This window comes from Salmo trutta, chromosome 31, assembly GCF_901001165.1.
Source record: "Salmo trutta chromosome 31, fSalTru1.1, whole genome shotgun sequence".
NCBI lineage: Eukaryota > Metazoa > Chordata > Actinopteri > Salmoniformes > Salmonidae > Salmo > Salmo trutta.
This window is the reverse complement of record NC_042987.1, coordinates 9,783,849-9,797,880: the sequence shown is the minus strand read 5'-3', so window position 1 is coordinate 9,797,880 and position 14,032 is coordinate 9,783,849. Positions and strand designations below refer to the sequence as shown.

Here is a 14,032-nt window from a genome sequence, read left to right as displayed (position 1 = left end):
TTGGTGCTTTAGAGCACATATTCAATCAGGCTTCACCTGGGACAGCCCTGTTTGAGCTGTTTGCACAGAGTCTGGATGAACCAGGATCCACTGGTTGGGTCTCTGAACGAGCAGTGGTCTTCAACAGTGGCCATGGCAACCAGGAAATCGGCATCAGCTGGAATGTAGATCTGGGGACCTGGATTTACGTCTGCCTCCAACTGCACTCCAGCTTGGATATCTTTCCCCCTACATGCCTGGATGAAGAAGGCCTTGGGCTTGCCAATGAGGGTGCCTTTGAAGGGTGAGAAGAGGTCATTGGTGGAGATGGGTTCATCGTCTGTGCCATAGATAACTCCGTTGTCACCATGACTCAGTACGCAGCAGACAAAGGCGTCACCATGCGTCTCGCCACCAAACCTCTTCAATTCCTCACGGGCCTGCACTGCTGTCTGGTCCAGGAGTACAGTCACCTTAAAACCGAGCCACTGGAACACTTCCTGTAGTTGTTCTGGAGGAAAAGCACACACAAAACAATTTCAAGACAAACACTAAACCAAGCCACATAAATATCTCCCTTTTACAATATCAGGATGTTTTGAGGCAAGAGGAACAAGATCAATGTTCATGCAACAACAATATGGCACAAATGTTAGAACTGTTTTACACATTGGTTACATTACCAACATCTTTGTCTGATCCCTTTCTTTCCCCCAGTTCATTAAAGTGCACATTGTTGATGATTAAACAATGACCACGTGGCAGGCTGGTCATTCGGTATTGACAGACCTGGAAACACAGAGAAAAGTCATGGGATTAAGCACAAAAATGCATACACACACCGCGCAGTCAGGAGACAAACAAACACTTACTTAACTCAGAGCTATGTACACAGGTTAAAAGCTCTATGTTCCTTGTGTATGTTTTGTAGTGCAAAAAGAAAAATATGTTTTATTCATTGGCTTGACTGGAGTTGGTGGTGGTCTGAGGTGCTCAGTTGGGTTGTGAGTAGTATTGTGAATGTTGTGTTTTGAGCAGTTTAGTTTTGTGTAGTTGTGATGATTTGTTTGGTTTTGTTTCAGCTAAGAATGAAAGCATACGGGATTGCTGCAATTACCTCACTGCTCATTCCAACCGCCTGGCCAGTAGTATCTGGAAAAACCCGTTAGCATGTGTTAGTGTCCCTACTACAGACAATATGAGTAAGCAGATCCACGCTAACTGACGGTACTGGTTGGCAGCATGTTATTGTACGGGAAGGATTGTTCCATGGGGTGCATTTTTAGGGAGTGATATTGGTTCTTGTAGAATCTTTCATTTTCTTGAAGTTGTTAATGTTCTTAGCTTTATCCTTTGAAAATAGACACGTTAAAAGATTCTGGGTATGACCCTGGGTTGGACCATACTTTTCTGGTCAATCATTTTGGGAAAAAGTTTACTTAACTGGAAATCAAATAATCCTCCATCGTTAAGACAGTGGGAGAATCAAATGCATTATTATTGAAATATTTTTTTACAGGAGAGAAACAAATTAGCACCATTTCAATCCATATGGCATAAAGTATTACAAGCACTATAAATATCCAAAGGATAAAAAAAAAAAATGAAAACAATTTATTATGAGAACAAACAAGATGGGTATGGATATGGTGGGAACATGTAGGTCTGAGCAAGTACGATGTCATTAATGTTTGTTGAAATGTATGTACGTCTGAGTTGGTGTTTTTGTCTTTCAAAGGTTGGGCATTAAGTCCCAGCCAACGTCATGTCTAGTTTATTGGAGCCATGTCTGTGAAATGTTAAGTTGTCTTTTGTCTATGTCAATTTTCTATTGTCTAACCTAAATAAAATCTTTTTTTTAAAAATGGAACATGAGTGCATCCTAAGAAAAAAAAAAGAGGGACATTTTACAACAAATGTAATACCTGAATTCCCACCCAAATCCATAAAGGGTTAGGGTTATTATTCAGTCAATATCTGATGGGTTTTTAACAATTCTAAACGTTTGGAGTATCTTCACTCATTGTCCAACTGTTGCATTTAATATAATTGTTTTTAAAACCTTATAACAAATTTGATGACCGTTGCTAATGTAAGTTGATTGATCTGTAAATTGACATGTGTTTAGTCTACTGGTGGATGTGTCAGTGAACAATGAAAGACCTGTGGTGCACAGCTAGTAGTGTGCCGTACCTGTACTGGGGGTTGTGTACGGGCCTCTGGTTCCTGTGCTGAAGGTGTGGTCACTGGGTGCTGTGAGGTTGTTGAATACTTCATCCATTCTAGAGTAGGTATCTATGATTTTTGGTTGCTGCAACAGGGCCACAAAGTCAAGGCATTTGGCCGGTCCTTTGTTCATCACTTTATCCAGAAGATTGATGATAATGGTCTCTGGGGGATGACCAGCGACGCTTAGGTTGTTGTATTCACGCAGATTCACTATGTTCGCCTGCTGCACATGCTGAAGGATGAAGTCAGGTTCCGCAGCCAGGATCTCTATAATCAAAGTCTTATTCTCTCTCAACGTCTGCATGGTGGACCTTAAGAGAGAGAAAGATTGTTCATGATATTAAATATTTTAAACATTAATAAAACATACCCTGTTCCTAAAATGTTTTTTGAAATTTCAAGAATGGGTCACATTCAAAATGCATTGACTGATACAAGTTATAGCTAGCCTATGATTGCGTTCAGGGGAGAACGACTACCCCCTCTCCTTGAAGCAACAAAAAAAAAAATGTCTAGCTCTATCTTTGGCCACTTCCCGCCACTGTACTTCCTCATCTTCGGTGGGGTTTTACAGTGGTTGGCAGCCAATGTTATTGGCGCATTACCGCCACCTACTGTACTGGAGTGGTAGTGGTAGCTAATGGTAGTAGGAGTAGAGACACCAGAGAATGTTCCTTGTCAACAGACGGATCCTGACATGTTGCATGTAAAGAAGGTGGACTTCGTAGTTTATTGCGTTGGTTATCAACTGTAGAGTGCAAACAGAGTAAATCGGAGAAAAATAGGCATTGTGGTGAGTGCTGCTAAGCATTTTTTGGACTCAGGGATTTTACAGCAGAGGCTTACAACGAATCCTGTCGATGAATGCTCCATCTTCACAGGCCCCTGAACCTGTGTAGGGAAGTGATTTCAACTGTGACTAAAGGAGAGGAATTTTTTATTTATTTTGTATGTCAGGTCATTTAACACAGTGGAATATTTTTGTTCAACTACCCCCTACAGTAAGTAGGTGGCTGCAATACACAAGTAGGTTGTAGTCTGCCATAAAACCTTAAAGAATAAAAATATATTATTGGATTTATACCCCTGTGGTCTGTCTGGGTTCCCCTCTGTCTGTGGGGTTACTTTAGCATTAGCTATCCTAGCATGCTGACGAAAAAGTTTGTTTCATTAAAAACAATCAGTATTTACATCTTCTCGATTCACCATACATACTTTGGGATAATTAGGAGTACAGCGACATTTTCCATCTCTGGATTGAGGTACATATTCCCAGCCATACATACAGTGCATTCGGAAAGTATTCAGACCCCTTGACTTTTTCCACATTTTGTTACGTTACAGCCTTATTCAAAAATGTATTAAATTGTTTTTCCCCCTCAATCTATACACAATACCCCATAATGACTTGTAGATTTTTTTGCAAATGTATAAAAATAAATGAAATATCACATTCACATAAGTATTCAGAACCTTTACTCAGTACGCTGTTGAAGCACCTTCGGCAGCGATTACAGCCTCAAGTCTTCTTGGACATGACGCTACAAACTTGGCACACCTGTATTTGGGGAGTTTCTCCCATTCTTCTCTGCAGATTCCCTCAAGCTCTCTCAGGTTGGACGGGGAGCGTCGCTGCACAGCTATTTTCAGGTCTTTCCAGAGATGTTTGATTGGGTTCAATTCCGGGCTCTGGCTGGGCCACTCAAGGACATAGAGACTTGTCCTGAAACCACTCCTGCGTTGTCTTGGCTGTGTGCTTAGGGTCGTTGTTCTGTGGTAAGGTTTTCAATCAAGGATCTTTCTGTACTTTGTTGCATTCACCTTTCCCTTGATCCTGACTAGTCTCCCAGTCCCTGCCGCTGAAAAACATCCACATAGCATGATGCTGCCACCACCATGCTTCACCGTAGGGATGGTGCCAGGTTTCCTCCAGACGTGACGCTTGGCATTCAGGACAAAGAGTTCAATCTTGGTTTCATCAGACCAGAGAATCTTGTTTCTCATGGTCTGAGAGTCCTTCAGGTGCCTTTTGGCAAACTCCAAGCGGGCTGTCATGTGCCTTTTACTGAGGAGTGGCTTTCGTCTGGCCACTACCCTAAATGCCTGATTGGTGGAGTGCTGCAGAGATGGTTGTCCTTCTAAGGTTCTCCCATCTCTACAAAGGAACTATGGAGCTCTGTCAGAGTGACTATCGGGTTCTTGGTCACCTCCCTGACCAATGCCCTTCTCCCCCGATTACTCAGTTTGGCCGGCCGGCCAGCTCTATGAAGGGTCTTGGTGATTCCAAACTTCTTCCATTTAAGTATGATGAGGGACCTTCAATGATGCAGACATTTTTTGGTAACCTTCCCCAGAGCCGTGTCTCAACACAATCTTGTCTCGGAGCTCTATGGACAATTCCTTCGACCTCATGGCTTGGTTTTTGCTCTGACATGCACTGTCAACTGTGGGACCTTATATAGAGGTGTGTGCCTTTCCAAATCATGTCCAATCAATTGAATTTACCACAGGTGGACTCCAATCAAGTTGTAGAAACCTCTCAAGGATGAATGGAAACAGGATGCACCTGAGCTTAATTTTGAGTCTCATAGCAAAGGGTCTGAATAATTATGTAAATAAGGTATCCGTTTTTTATTTTTAATAAATGTGCAAAAAATTCAAGGTGTCTGAATACTTTACGATTGCACTGTATCTAGCGCCGGCTCTGCGCTGTTCACATTATGGCATAGCACCTTTCCGACTTGAGAGAGAAGTAAATTATGCCAGGCATGCACTATTTGCCACGAATTCGCCACGTTTTTACCGTCCCAGACGTTTCATGATAGGGGGGAAATCCTATGAACTTGGGCTAGGATAAGTACGTAGGGACTCCTGTAGTTTGAGCGGGTCAAGGACGCACCGATGATGGCTGTTCTGTTCTCCAGACCCGTCGGATGTCCTGATAACTTTGACATGTCTGAAATTTTGTTTGTGCATCTTGCAGTGTGAGAAGTACTACGACGCAATCGGGCATGGACTGCTGCCAATAGCCAGTGAGCATTCAGCATGTGAGACCAAAACAATGATGGCGAAAAGGAAAGCAACAACAACACGCACTGTGTGGACCGAGGTGATGGAAGACAGACTAGTGGAGCTGTGGAGAGAACGCATCTGTCTTCAATGGGCGAGTTTGTTTTAAATGGTCCGGTACCCCGGTTTGGGCAGAGTTTAAATATTTCTAGACCATTTCATTAGTCCTTCAGTAAATTTCCACCCACACGTGGCACCGGTCCATGAAAGAAACCAAAAACATCATTCTTATTGTAGCGACCCACACAGACACCTGTGTGTTATGTGTTAGACTATTAGTTGGTTGTGTTGTACTTACCAGTACCCAGTGTTCACGGGGTCTGCCATGCCAATCAACCTGCTATCTGCCAATCACGGGAATGCCCAGAATGTTCTAATGCCGGGCATCCTGGTGGTTGGCGGAGTGGCGTGGAGGGGGGTTGGGCAGGGGGAGCATTGGAAGTTAAGACCAGGTTTAGCCATTGTTCTCTCTCTTACGTCTGGCCTTCACAAGAGAAGGTCACGGTTGTTTTATAGGGTATCCTTCATTTATTTAGCATGGGCTACGGCCAAACAGTAGCCTGTGTGAATTTGGGTTAACAAACCGTAAATTCGTGAACTCAATCCTCTGTCTGGACAATTGTTCCTTTATGATCTAGTCAGGTCATTACAATATTATAATGATTATTTCATATTAAGTGCATATTCTGTGTTTCCATCTCTCCTTTGATGTTTCTACACATAATAATGTGCACACAAATAAAACCTCTCGCTGTTTGCGTGTCGGCATTTCTTTCCTAGGACAACCGAGAATCAACTAGGGCAGGATCAACTAGGGCAGGATCAACTAGGGCAGAATCAACTAGGGCAGGATCAACTAGGGCAGGATCAACTAGGGAATCATCGTGTAATGTCAGCACCCACGTCCTGGGGTTGAAAATGGACAAGGAAATCGTGAAATGTGAGCGTGTCCAAGTTGTTAAGATTGTATAAATCGTGTAGTGTACAGTGGTGTAAAGTACTTAAGTAAAAATACTTTAAAGTACTTGACTATTTATATTTGTATTACTTTTACTTGTATTTTACTCCACTACATTCCAAAAGAAAATCATGTACTTTTTACTCCTTACGTTTCCAAGACACCCGAAAGTACTTGTTACATTTTTGAATGTTTAGCAGGACAGGGATTTTTTTTTTTTTTTTTAATTAACAAATATCAACAAACAAAATAGGAATAGTCACATGCAAACAAGCATACATACAAACTATTTACATTGCCAGGAATCCTAAACAAACAAATCATATTCATTAATAATACAACAAGTTTTAATTGCCTTTTTGTTTTCCATTTTAGTTAAAGTAGTGCCATATTGTTTAAATTCATTTATAAAGGGGGAGGAAATGGTTTTGAATTAGACCATTTGCATTTGTGAATATGAAAAATACCTAGTATTATTAGCAGTTGAATTCAATATACTACATCTTTATCTATGTCAGAATTTCTGAAATAAATTATATCAAAACCATTAAAATAGTACCATTAAATAGTCCTAATAGTCCTAAACCATTAAATAGTCCTAATTTTTTTGTAACAAAATTCTGTATGTCAATCCAAACAATTCTACTATAAATACAGGCAAAAAACAAATGCAAAATGGTCTCCTTCTCCATTCCGCAGAAATCACAGTTATAGTCAATATTCAGCTTGAATCTTTCCAAAACATGTTTCACAGGATAAATTCTATGTAACATTTTAAATGAAACTCCCTTTACTTTGTTACTGATACAATATTTGTTAGCAATTTCCCATGCTTTCCCCCACTGTATGTCACCATAGATATTTGACCAAAAGAATCTTGCTGAGGGAATTGTAGTATCACAAACAATATTCCTAATCTGTTTATTACTACATTTATCTTTGATGTTAATATTGCCAATTAATATATTTTCGTGTAAATCTGTGTTACTTACATCAACCACAGAGGAATTTAAAAGAGATACAACCCCCCTTGGAATCGCATCAATAACAATTGCATATTCTTTCGGGGTTATTGGAATTTTAAACTTATCAAGAAATTCCCCATATGAGAGTAGATATCCTCATTCAGAACTGACCAACCAAAATAATTGTATTCTCAAACCAGTTACGAAAAAAAAGAGACTTATTTTTAAATCGTAAATCTTTGTTGTTCCATATAAAGTATCTGTGAGGGGAAAAAAATGTGTTTATACGCTAACATCCAAGCTAAAATTGCCTGCCAACTTTACTGGGATTTGATCAACATCAAAATTACATCGAAGCAAAAAATTCTAAACCACCAACAGAGTCAAATAAATACTTTGGGAAAACATTCCAAATACTGTTCTGGTTCTTAACATACTTAAGAATCCACATTTTTTTTAAAGTATTATTTAGAGTATTGAAATCTAAAACCTCAAGACCTCCTTGTTCTTGGGTATTAGTGAGAATATATTTTCGTAGATAGTGAGGCTTGTTCCTCCAAATAAAATAAAGAATCTTATCTAAGTCCTTTACAATTTTAGGGGGTAAGTCAAGTGATAACGACACATAAACCGATCTGGATAAACCTTCAGCTTTGGACAATAAAACCCGACCGTATAAAGAAATATCTCTCATTAACCAGAGGTTCAATTTCTTCTTTGTTTTCTCAATAATGGGGTTAAAGTTCAATTCACTCCTTTGTTTTTCATCCTTGCATATAACAATTCCAAGATAAGTAACGTTATCTTTAAATGGGATACCATATACTTCCTGTAAAACACAATCCTTGAGTGGAAATAAGACTAACTTATTGATATTAATTTTCAAACCCGAAACTAAGAAAAAGTCTTCAATATAGGAAACTGCTTTAGAAATCTCATTCCTGTCTCTTAAAAATATGGTGGTATCATCAGCCAGTTGACATAGTGTAAATTCATTGCCAAGTGCTGAAACACCTTGAAAATTCCCTTTCTTGATATGAAGAGCCATAATTTGAGTAACCAATAAAAAATAAAAATGGACTACTTGGGCAGTCCTGCCTAATGCCACGGCCAATATCATATCTTTGGGATGTCCCGTGAGCTAATTTTACAGAGCTAGTACAACCACTATATAAAGTTTGGACTGCTTCACCAAACCCCAAAAAACATATTGCTTTGAACATAAACTCATGTTCTACAATGTCAAAAGCTTTATACAAATCAACAAACATAAGAGAACTATCATCAAGGATGAGGTCATTAAAGTCAAGGATGAGGTCATTATAGTCAATCATATCTAAGATCAACCTGATGTTATTACTAATGTGTCGACCATGCATAAAACCAGATTGTTCTTCATCAATTATATGATGCAAGCCTTGTTTCAACCTTTTAGCAAATACAAGGGCAAATAATTATTATTCAACAGGCTAATGGGTCTCCAGTTGTCTATATAAAGACTATTCTTATTAGGTTTGGGAATCAAAGTAATTACACCTTGCTTTAAGAAGCCAGTAACTCCCCTTTTTCTATTGATTCTTGAAACATAGCAAGAATGTAAGGAATCAATTTATCATTGAATGCTTTATAAAACTCGCTTATTAAACCATCATTTCCAGGGTTCCTATTGTCCTTAAGGCTTTTAATACAGTCTTATCTAAATTCCAGATAACTCATCATCACAAAAATCTCTGAAATCATTATCTATCTTCTTAACAATGTTTGCTACATTGTCTAAGAAAAGATCCATATTGGGAGTTGACTGGGCTGATGTATACATATTCTGATAAAACTGGGCAACATGCTGAGAGATTTCTTTTGGATTTTCATTGGGAGTATTATTAATAATTGATTTACATATGGGAGTATTATTAATAATTAATTTACATATGGAAGTCTTTCCGCCTGCCCTTTTTTCTAAATTAAAGAAATAGTTTGTATTTTTCTCTCCCTCTTCCATCCATTTTCGTCTTGATCTTACAAACGTCCCCGTGCCTTTTCCTCGTAGATACAGTCTAATTGCATTTGCAATGATGATAGCTCCAGTAATTCCTGATTAGTTAGTTCAGTTTTTTTTGTATAATCCATTATTCCCTTTATGATGTCATATTCGGTCTCTCTCTTGGCACGAGCAATTTCTTTCCCCATTGAAATAGCCAAAAGCCTTATATCAAATTTCATTAGCTCCCAGTAACTTCCAAACATATTCATAACACAGGCACAATTCCAGTATTTATCAATAATTCCACCTACTTCCTTCTTAAATACTTCATTCTCTAGTAAAGTCTTGTTCATTTTCCAGCAACCTTTACTAACTTTTTTTGTTGACAAACCATGCATATTTATCTTTATTGAGATCCCTTTGTGGTCTGTTAAAATTGATGGTTCAATCGAGACTGTATCAACCTTGTCAGCCATATCTTCAGATATCAGCCAGAAATCAATACGGGATTGTATAGATAAATCTTTGGTACTCCATGTAAACATAATCTTATCTGGGTTCTTATGTCTCCAAATATCTAGAACACCTAATCTTAGACATATATCCCTTATCTCTCCACCCCATATTACTTTGGCCAATGGAAATGTAGACAATTTTACTTATCTTCCTCTCAATGTCTCAAAATAAAATACAGTTACTTTACTTGTTATTGGAAGCATAAGTATTTACAACAATGAATTGAACGTGGTTGACATCTACCAATAGTATAATCCATCTCCCTGTATCATCTGCTTCATGCCTCAATATATGACCCTTAAAGTTGCCTTTTAAAATAGCAACACCTGCTGACCAATTAGTACCAAATATCATTCCCCCATTGACACTTCCAAAACGCAGTATCTGTGGAACAGGCACGCGTTTCTTGAATGAAATAAAAGTCAGCACTCTTACCCTTACAATACAAAAATAAAGATTTCCTTTTCAAGATATTACGGATTCCCCTGGCATTAATAGAAATAACATAAATTGACATTTACTATCACAGTGACTATATGAAGACTAGTAAACTTGAATACGTTCACATGAATCGTCTTCTCACAAAAAGAAAAGTTCTTACTAGTTGCAAATAAAAACAGTCCTTTGCACCAAACAAGTGGTTGACCTATATATACTGCTCAAAAAAATAAAGGGAACACTTAAACAACACATCCTAGATCTGAATGAAAGAAATAATCTTATTAAATACTTTTTTCTTTACATAGTTGAATGCGCTGACAACAAAATCACACAAAAATAATCAATGGAAATCCAATTTATCAACCCATGGAGGTCTGGATTTGGAGTCACACTCAAAATTAAAGTGGAAAACCACACTACAGGCTGATCCAACTTTGATGTAATGTCCTTAAAACAAGTCAAAATGAGGCTCAGTAGTGTGTGTGGCCTCCACGTGCCTGTATGACCTCCCTACAACGCCTGGGCATGCTCCTGTTGAAGTGGCGGATGGTCTCCTGAGGGATCTCCTCCCAGACCTGGACTAAAGCATCCACCAACTCCTGGACAGTCTGTGGTGCAACGTGGCGTTGGTGGATGGAGCGAGACATGATGTCCCAGATGTGCTCAATTGGATTCAGGTCTGGGGAACGGGCGGGCCAGTCCATAGCATCAATGCCTTCTTCTTGCAGGAACTGCTGACACACTCCAGCCACATGAGGTCTAGCATTGTCTTGCATTAGGAGGAACCCAGGGCCAACCGCACCAGCATATGGTCTCACAAGGGGTCTGAGGATCTCATCTCGGTACCTAATGGCAGTCAGGCTACCTCTGGCGAGCACATGGAGGGCTGTGCGGCCCCCCAAAGAAATGCCACCCCACACCATGACTGACCCACCGCCAAACCGGTCATGCTGGAGGATGTTGCAGGCAGCAGAACGTTCTCCACGGCATCTCCAGACTCTGTCACGTCTGTCACATGCTCAGTGTGAACCTGCTTTCATCTGTGAAGAGCACAGGGCGCCAGTGGCGAATTTGCCAATCTTGGTATTCTCTGGCAAATGCCAAACGTCCTGCACGGTGTTGGGCTGTAAGCACAACCCCCACCTGTGGACGTCGGGCCCTCATACCACCCTCATGGAGTCTGTTTCTGACCGTTTGAGCAGACACATGCACATTTGTGGCCTGCTGGAGGTCATTTTGCAGGGCTCTGGCAGTGCTCCTCCTGCTCCTCCTTGCACAAAGGCGGAGGTAGCGGTCCTGCTGCTGGGTTGATGCCCTCCTATGGCTTCCTCCACGTCTCCTGATGTACTGGCCTGTCTCCTGGTAGCGCCTCCATGCTCTGGACACTACGCTGACAGACACAGCAAACCTTCTTGCCACAGCTCGCATTGATGTGCCATCCTGGATGAGCTGCACTACCTGAGCCACTTGTGTGGGTTGTAGACTCCGTCTCATGCTACCACTAGAGTGAAAGCACCGCCAGCATTCAAGTGACCAAAACATCAGCCAGGAAGCATAGGAACTGAGAAGTGGTCTGTGGTCCCCACCTGCAGGTGTCTTGCTAATTGCCTATAATTTCCACCTGTTGTCTATTCCATTTGCACAACAGCATGTGAAATTTATTGTCAATCAGTGTTGCTTCCTAAGTGGACAGTTTGATTTCACAGAAGTGTGATTGACTTGGAGTTACATTGTGTTGTTTAAGTGTTCCCTTTATTTTTTTGAGCAGTGTATATATATCTATTTTATACAATTGCAAATAACATTCTACCATAGATTAGTAAAACGAAAAGCCATCAAGTTAACATTAAGTGTCAGTGCGAATTTCCCTGCCATAAAAAAAAAATATTTTAAAAAAGTTTGGCTCACAAAAACAATGCTCTTTCCTAAAAAAAATATAAAGTTTTATCTGATGCAAATAAAACTCAGTCCTCCACAACTCACTTGATAAATCCAGCAGTCAACAAGCGAGGCATCAGCGTGAATTTCCCTTCCATTAACAAAAGCCTTGTCTCCCGCAAAGTATGCACTTTTCCCTTCCTTCCTTGCTCTCTCAATCATCGGCCACAGACGACTCCGAGCTTCTTTGTCAAATGCTGTCAGATCCTCAGGTTGTTCTTCTTCAAATAGTCATTTTTCTTTGCACTTTTCCCATGTCATATCCCTCGCTGTCCTGGAGATGAATCTCATGATCACTGGTCGTGGTGGCTGGTTGTTTTCCCCATTTATCAGCCTACCCAGGCGGTGCACTACATCCAGAGAACCTGCAACACCATTTCGCTCCTCCTCCGGGACTATTGCCCTGCAAATGTCCTTCACTCTTGATTTGATGTTCTCGTCAGATTTTTCTGCTATTCCATAAATTCGAAGATTCTTTCTCGTTTACCTTTGAGTTTCTTCTCCTGCTTTGAAACCTGAATTTTCAATGTTGCGTTCTGCTGCTTCAGAGTTTTTACTTCCTCAGCATTGAAATCAATTTATTTCTTCAGGTTAACGATACTGATTGTGCTCTTTTACACCAAATTCATGATGTAATCTGCGCTCTCTTTGATTTTAGCCGTGAGGATGCGGACGATGTCCTGTAGCTGGCTCATTGATGGTTCACTTCTCAGCTTCTTTGGAAGTTGCTCCTTGGTTGGGGTATTCGGGTATGAAATCACATTCACTCCCCTTTTTTACAATGCAAGCATACGAGTGAGTTTCAACAACGCCTCTTTTCTCCTTGGAAGTTTCGACATCCATTATCTCAGCAAGTTTGTCATGTCCTGATTCCATGCTACTAGCTATGAAGACGTTAGCAGGCTAATTTAACTACACAACGCTGAAACTTTTCGATAGCGAGCTTGTTCGTTGGAAATCGTCAGAAATATATATCAATGGTTTGATTAATTACAAAATTATTCAAAATAGCTACATTGTATGGTTAGATATCATTTTTGTGGGAAAAAAAACAAATTGCAACTGCAGTCTAAAACTATAAACTTTGTGAGAAAACCCTAAAACACCCTCTCATGTCGCCATCTTCAGCGCCCCCCGAAATAGTCCAATTCACACTTATCAAGAGAAACATCCCTGGCCTCCAATATGGCGGACTCACTAAACACACATGCTTAATTTGTACATTTTGTCTGAGTGTTGAAGTTTGCCCTTGTCCATAAAAAAAATGGTGCCATCTAGTTTGCTTAATATAAGGAATTTGAAAATATTTATACTTGAACTTGACATTTTTATATATTAAGTATATTTTAGCGATTACATTTACTTTTGATACTTACGCATATTTAAAACCAAATACTTTTGTTACTCAAGTAGTATTTTACTGGGTGACTTTCACTTTCAATTGAGTCATTTTCTTTTAAGGTACTTTTACTTTTATGATAATTACCCACCACCGCCCAATAATACCAAAGATGATTTAGTAGGTTTAGAAACTCTTTGATATCTACGGTAGCTAACGTTAATAGGTTTAGTGTAAAAGTAGCTAGTATTACAGTACCGCGCAAGTTTAGCATGAGTAACGTTAGCGGCCTAGCTAGTTACTTTCGTCTCAACTATCAGTGAGCATACTTTGCCGATGTGGTTATCAATATATATTAACAACGGTTTGATGGCTAATTCTGCGACTTACCTGTACGACTAGTGATTCGCTCGCCGATTGAAATAATTCAGTGTTCGCTTGCGCTGACTGCACTTCCTCCTCGATGCTGGGGTGGAACCTCCAAGTACTCCTTCAAAGTCATCTGATTGGTAGCATGTTTTTTTTAGCGTTACTCTTCATCGATGCCACCAAATACCCAGCACAGGTCTGCTTCTTCTAAAGCCAAGGCTAAACTGCATCTCGTGCTGACCCAACAA

At 39.9% G+C, this 14,032-nt stretch overlaps 1 protein-coding gene across 1 annotated transcript in view; it reads right to left on the bottom strand.

The window, feature by feature from the left end:
* The window catches only part of LOC115169468 (caspase-8), a 15,853-nt gene extending 1,821 nt beyond the window's left edge, over positions 1 to 14,032 (bottom strand). The window contains exons 1-5 of the mRNA XM_029725112.1: positions 13,806 to 14,032; positions 2,173 to 2,519; positions 1,097 to 1,131; positions 663 to 768; positions 37 to 490 (exon numbers count right to left, since the gene is read on the bottom strand). Of these exons, the coding sequence (XP_029580972.1) occupies positions 37 to 490; positions 663 to 768; positions 1,097 to 1,131; positions 2,173 to 2,512 (935 nt within the window). The 5' untranslated portion in view covers positions 2,513 to 2,519; positions 13,806 to 14,032. The remainder of the gene's footprint in view (positions 1 to 36; positions 491 to 662; positions 769 to 1,096; positions 1,132 to 2,172; positions 2,520 to 13,805) is intronic.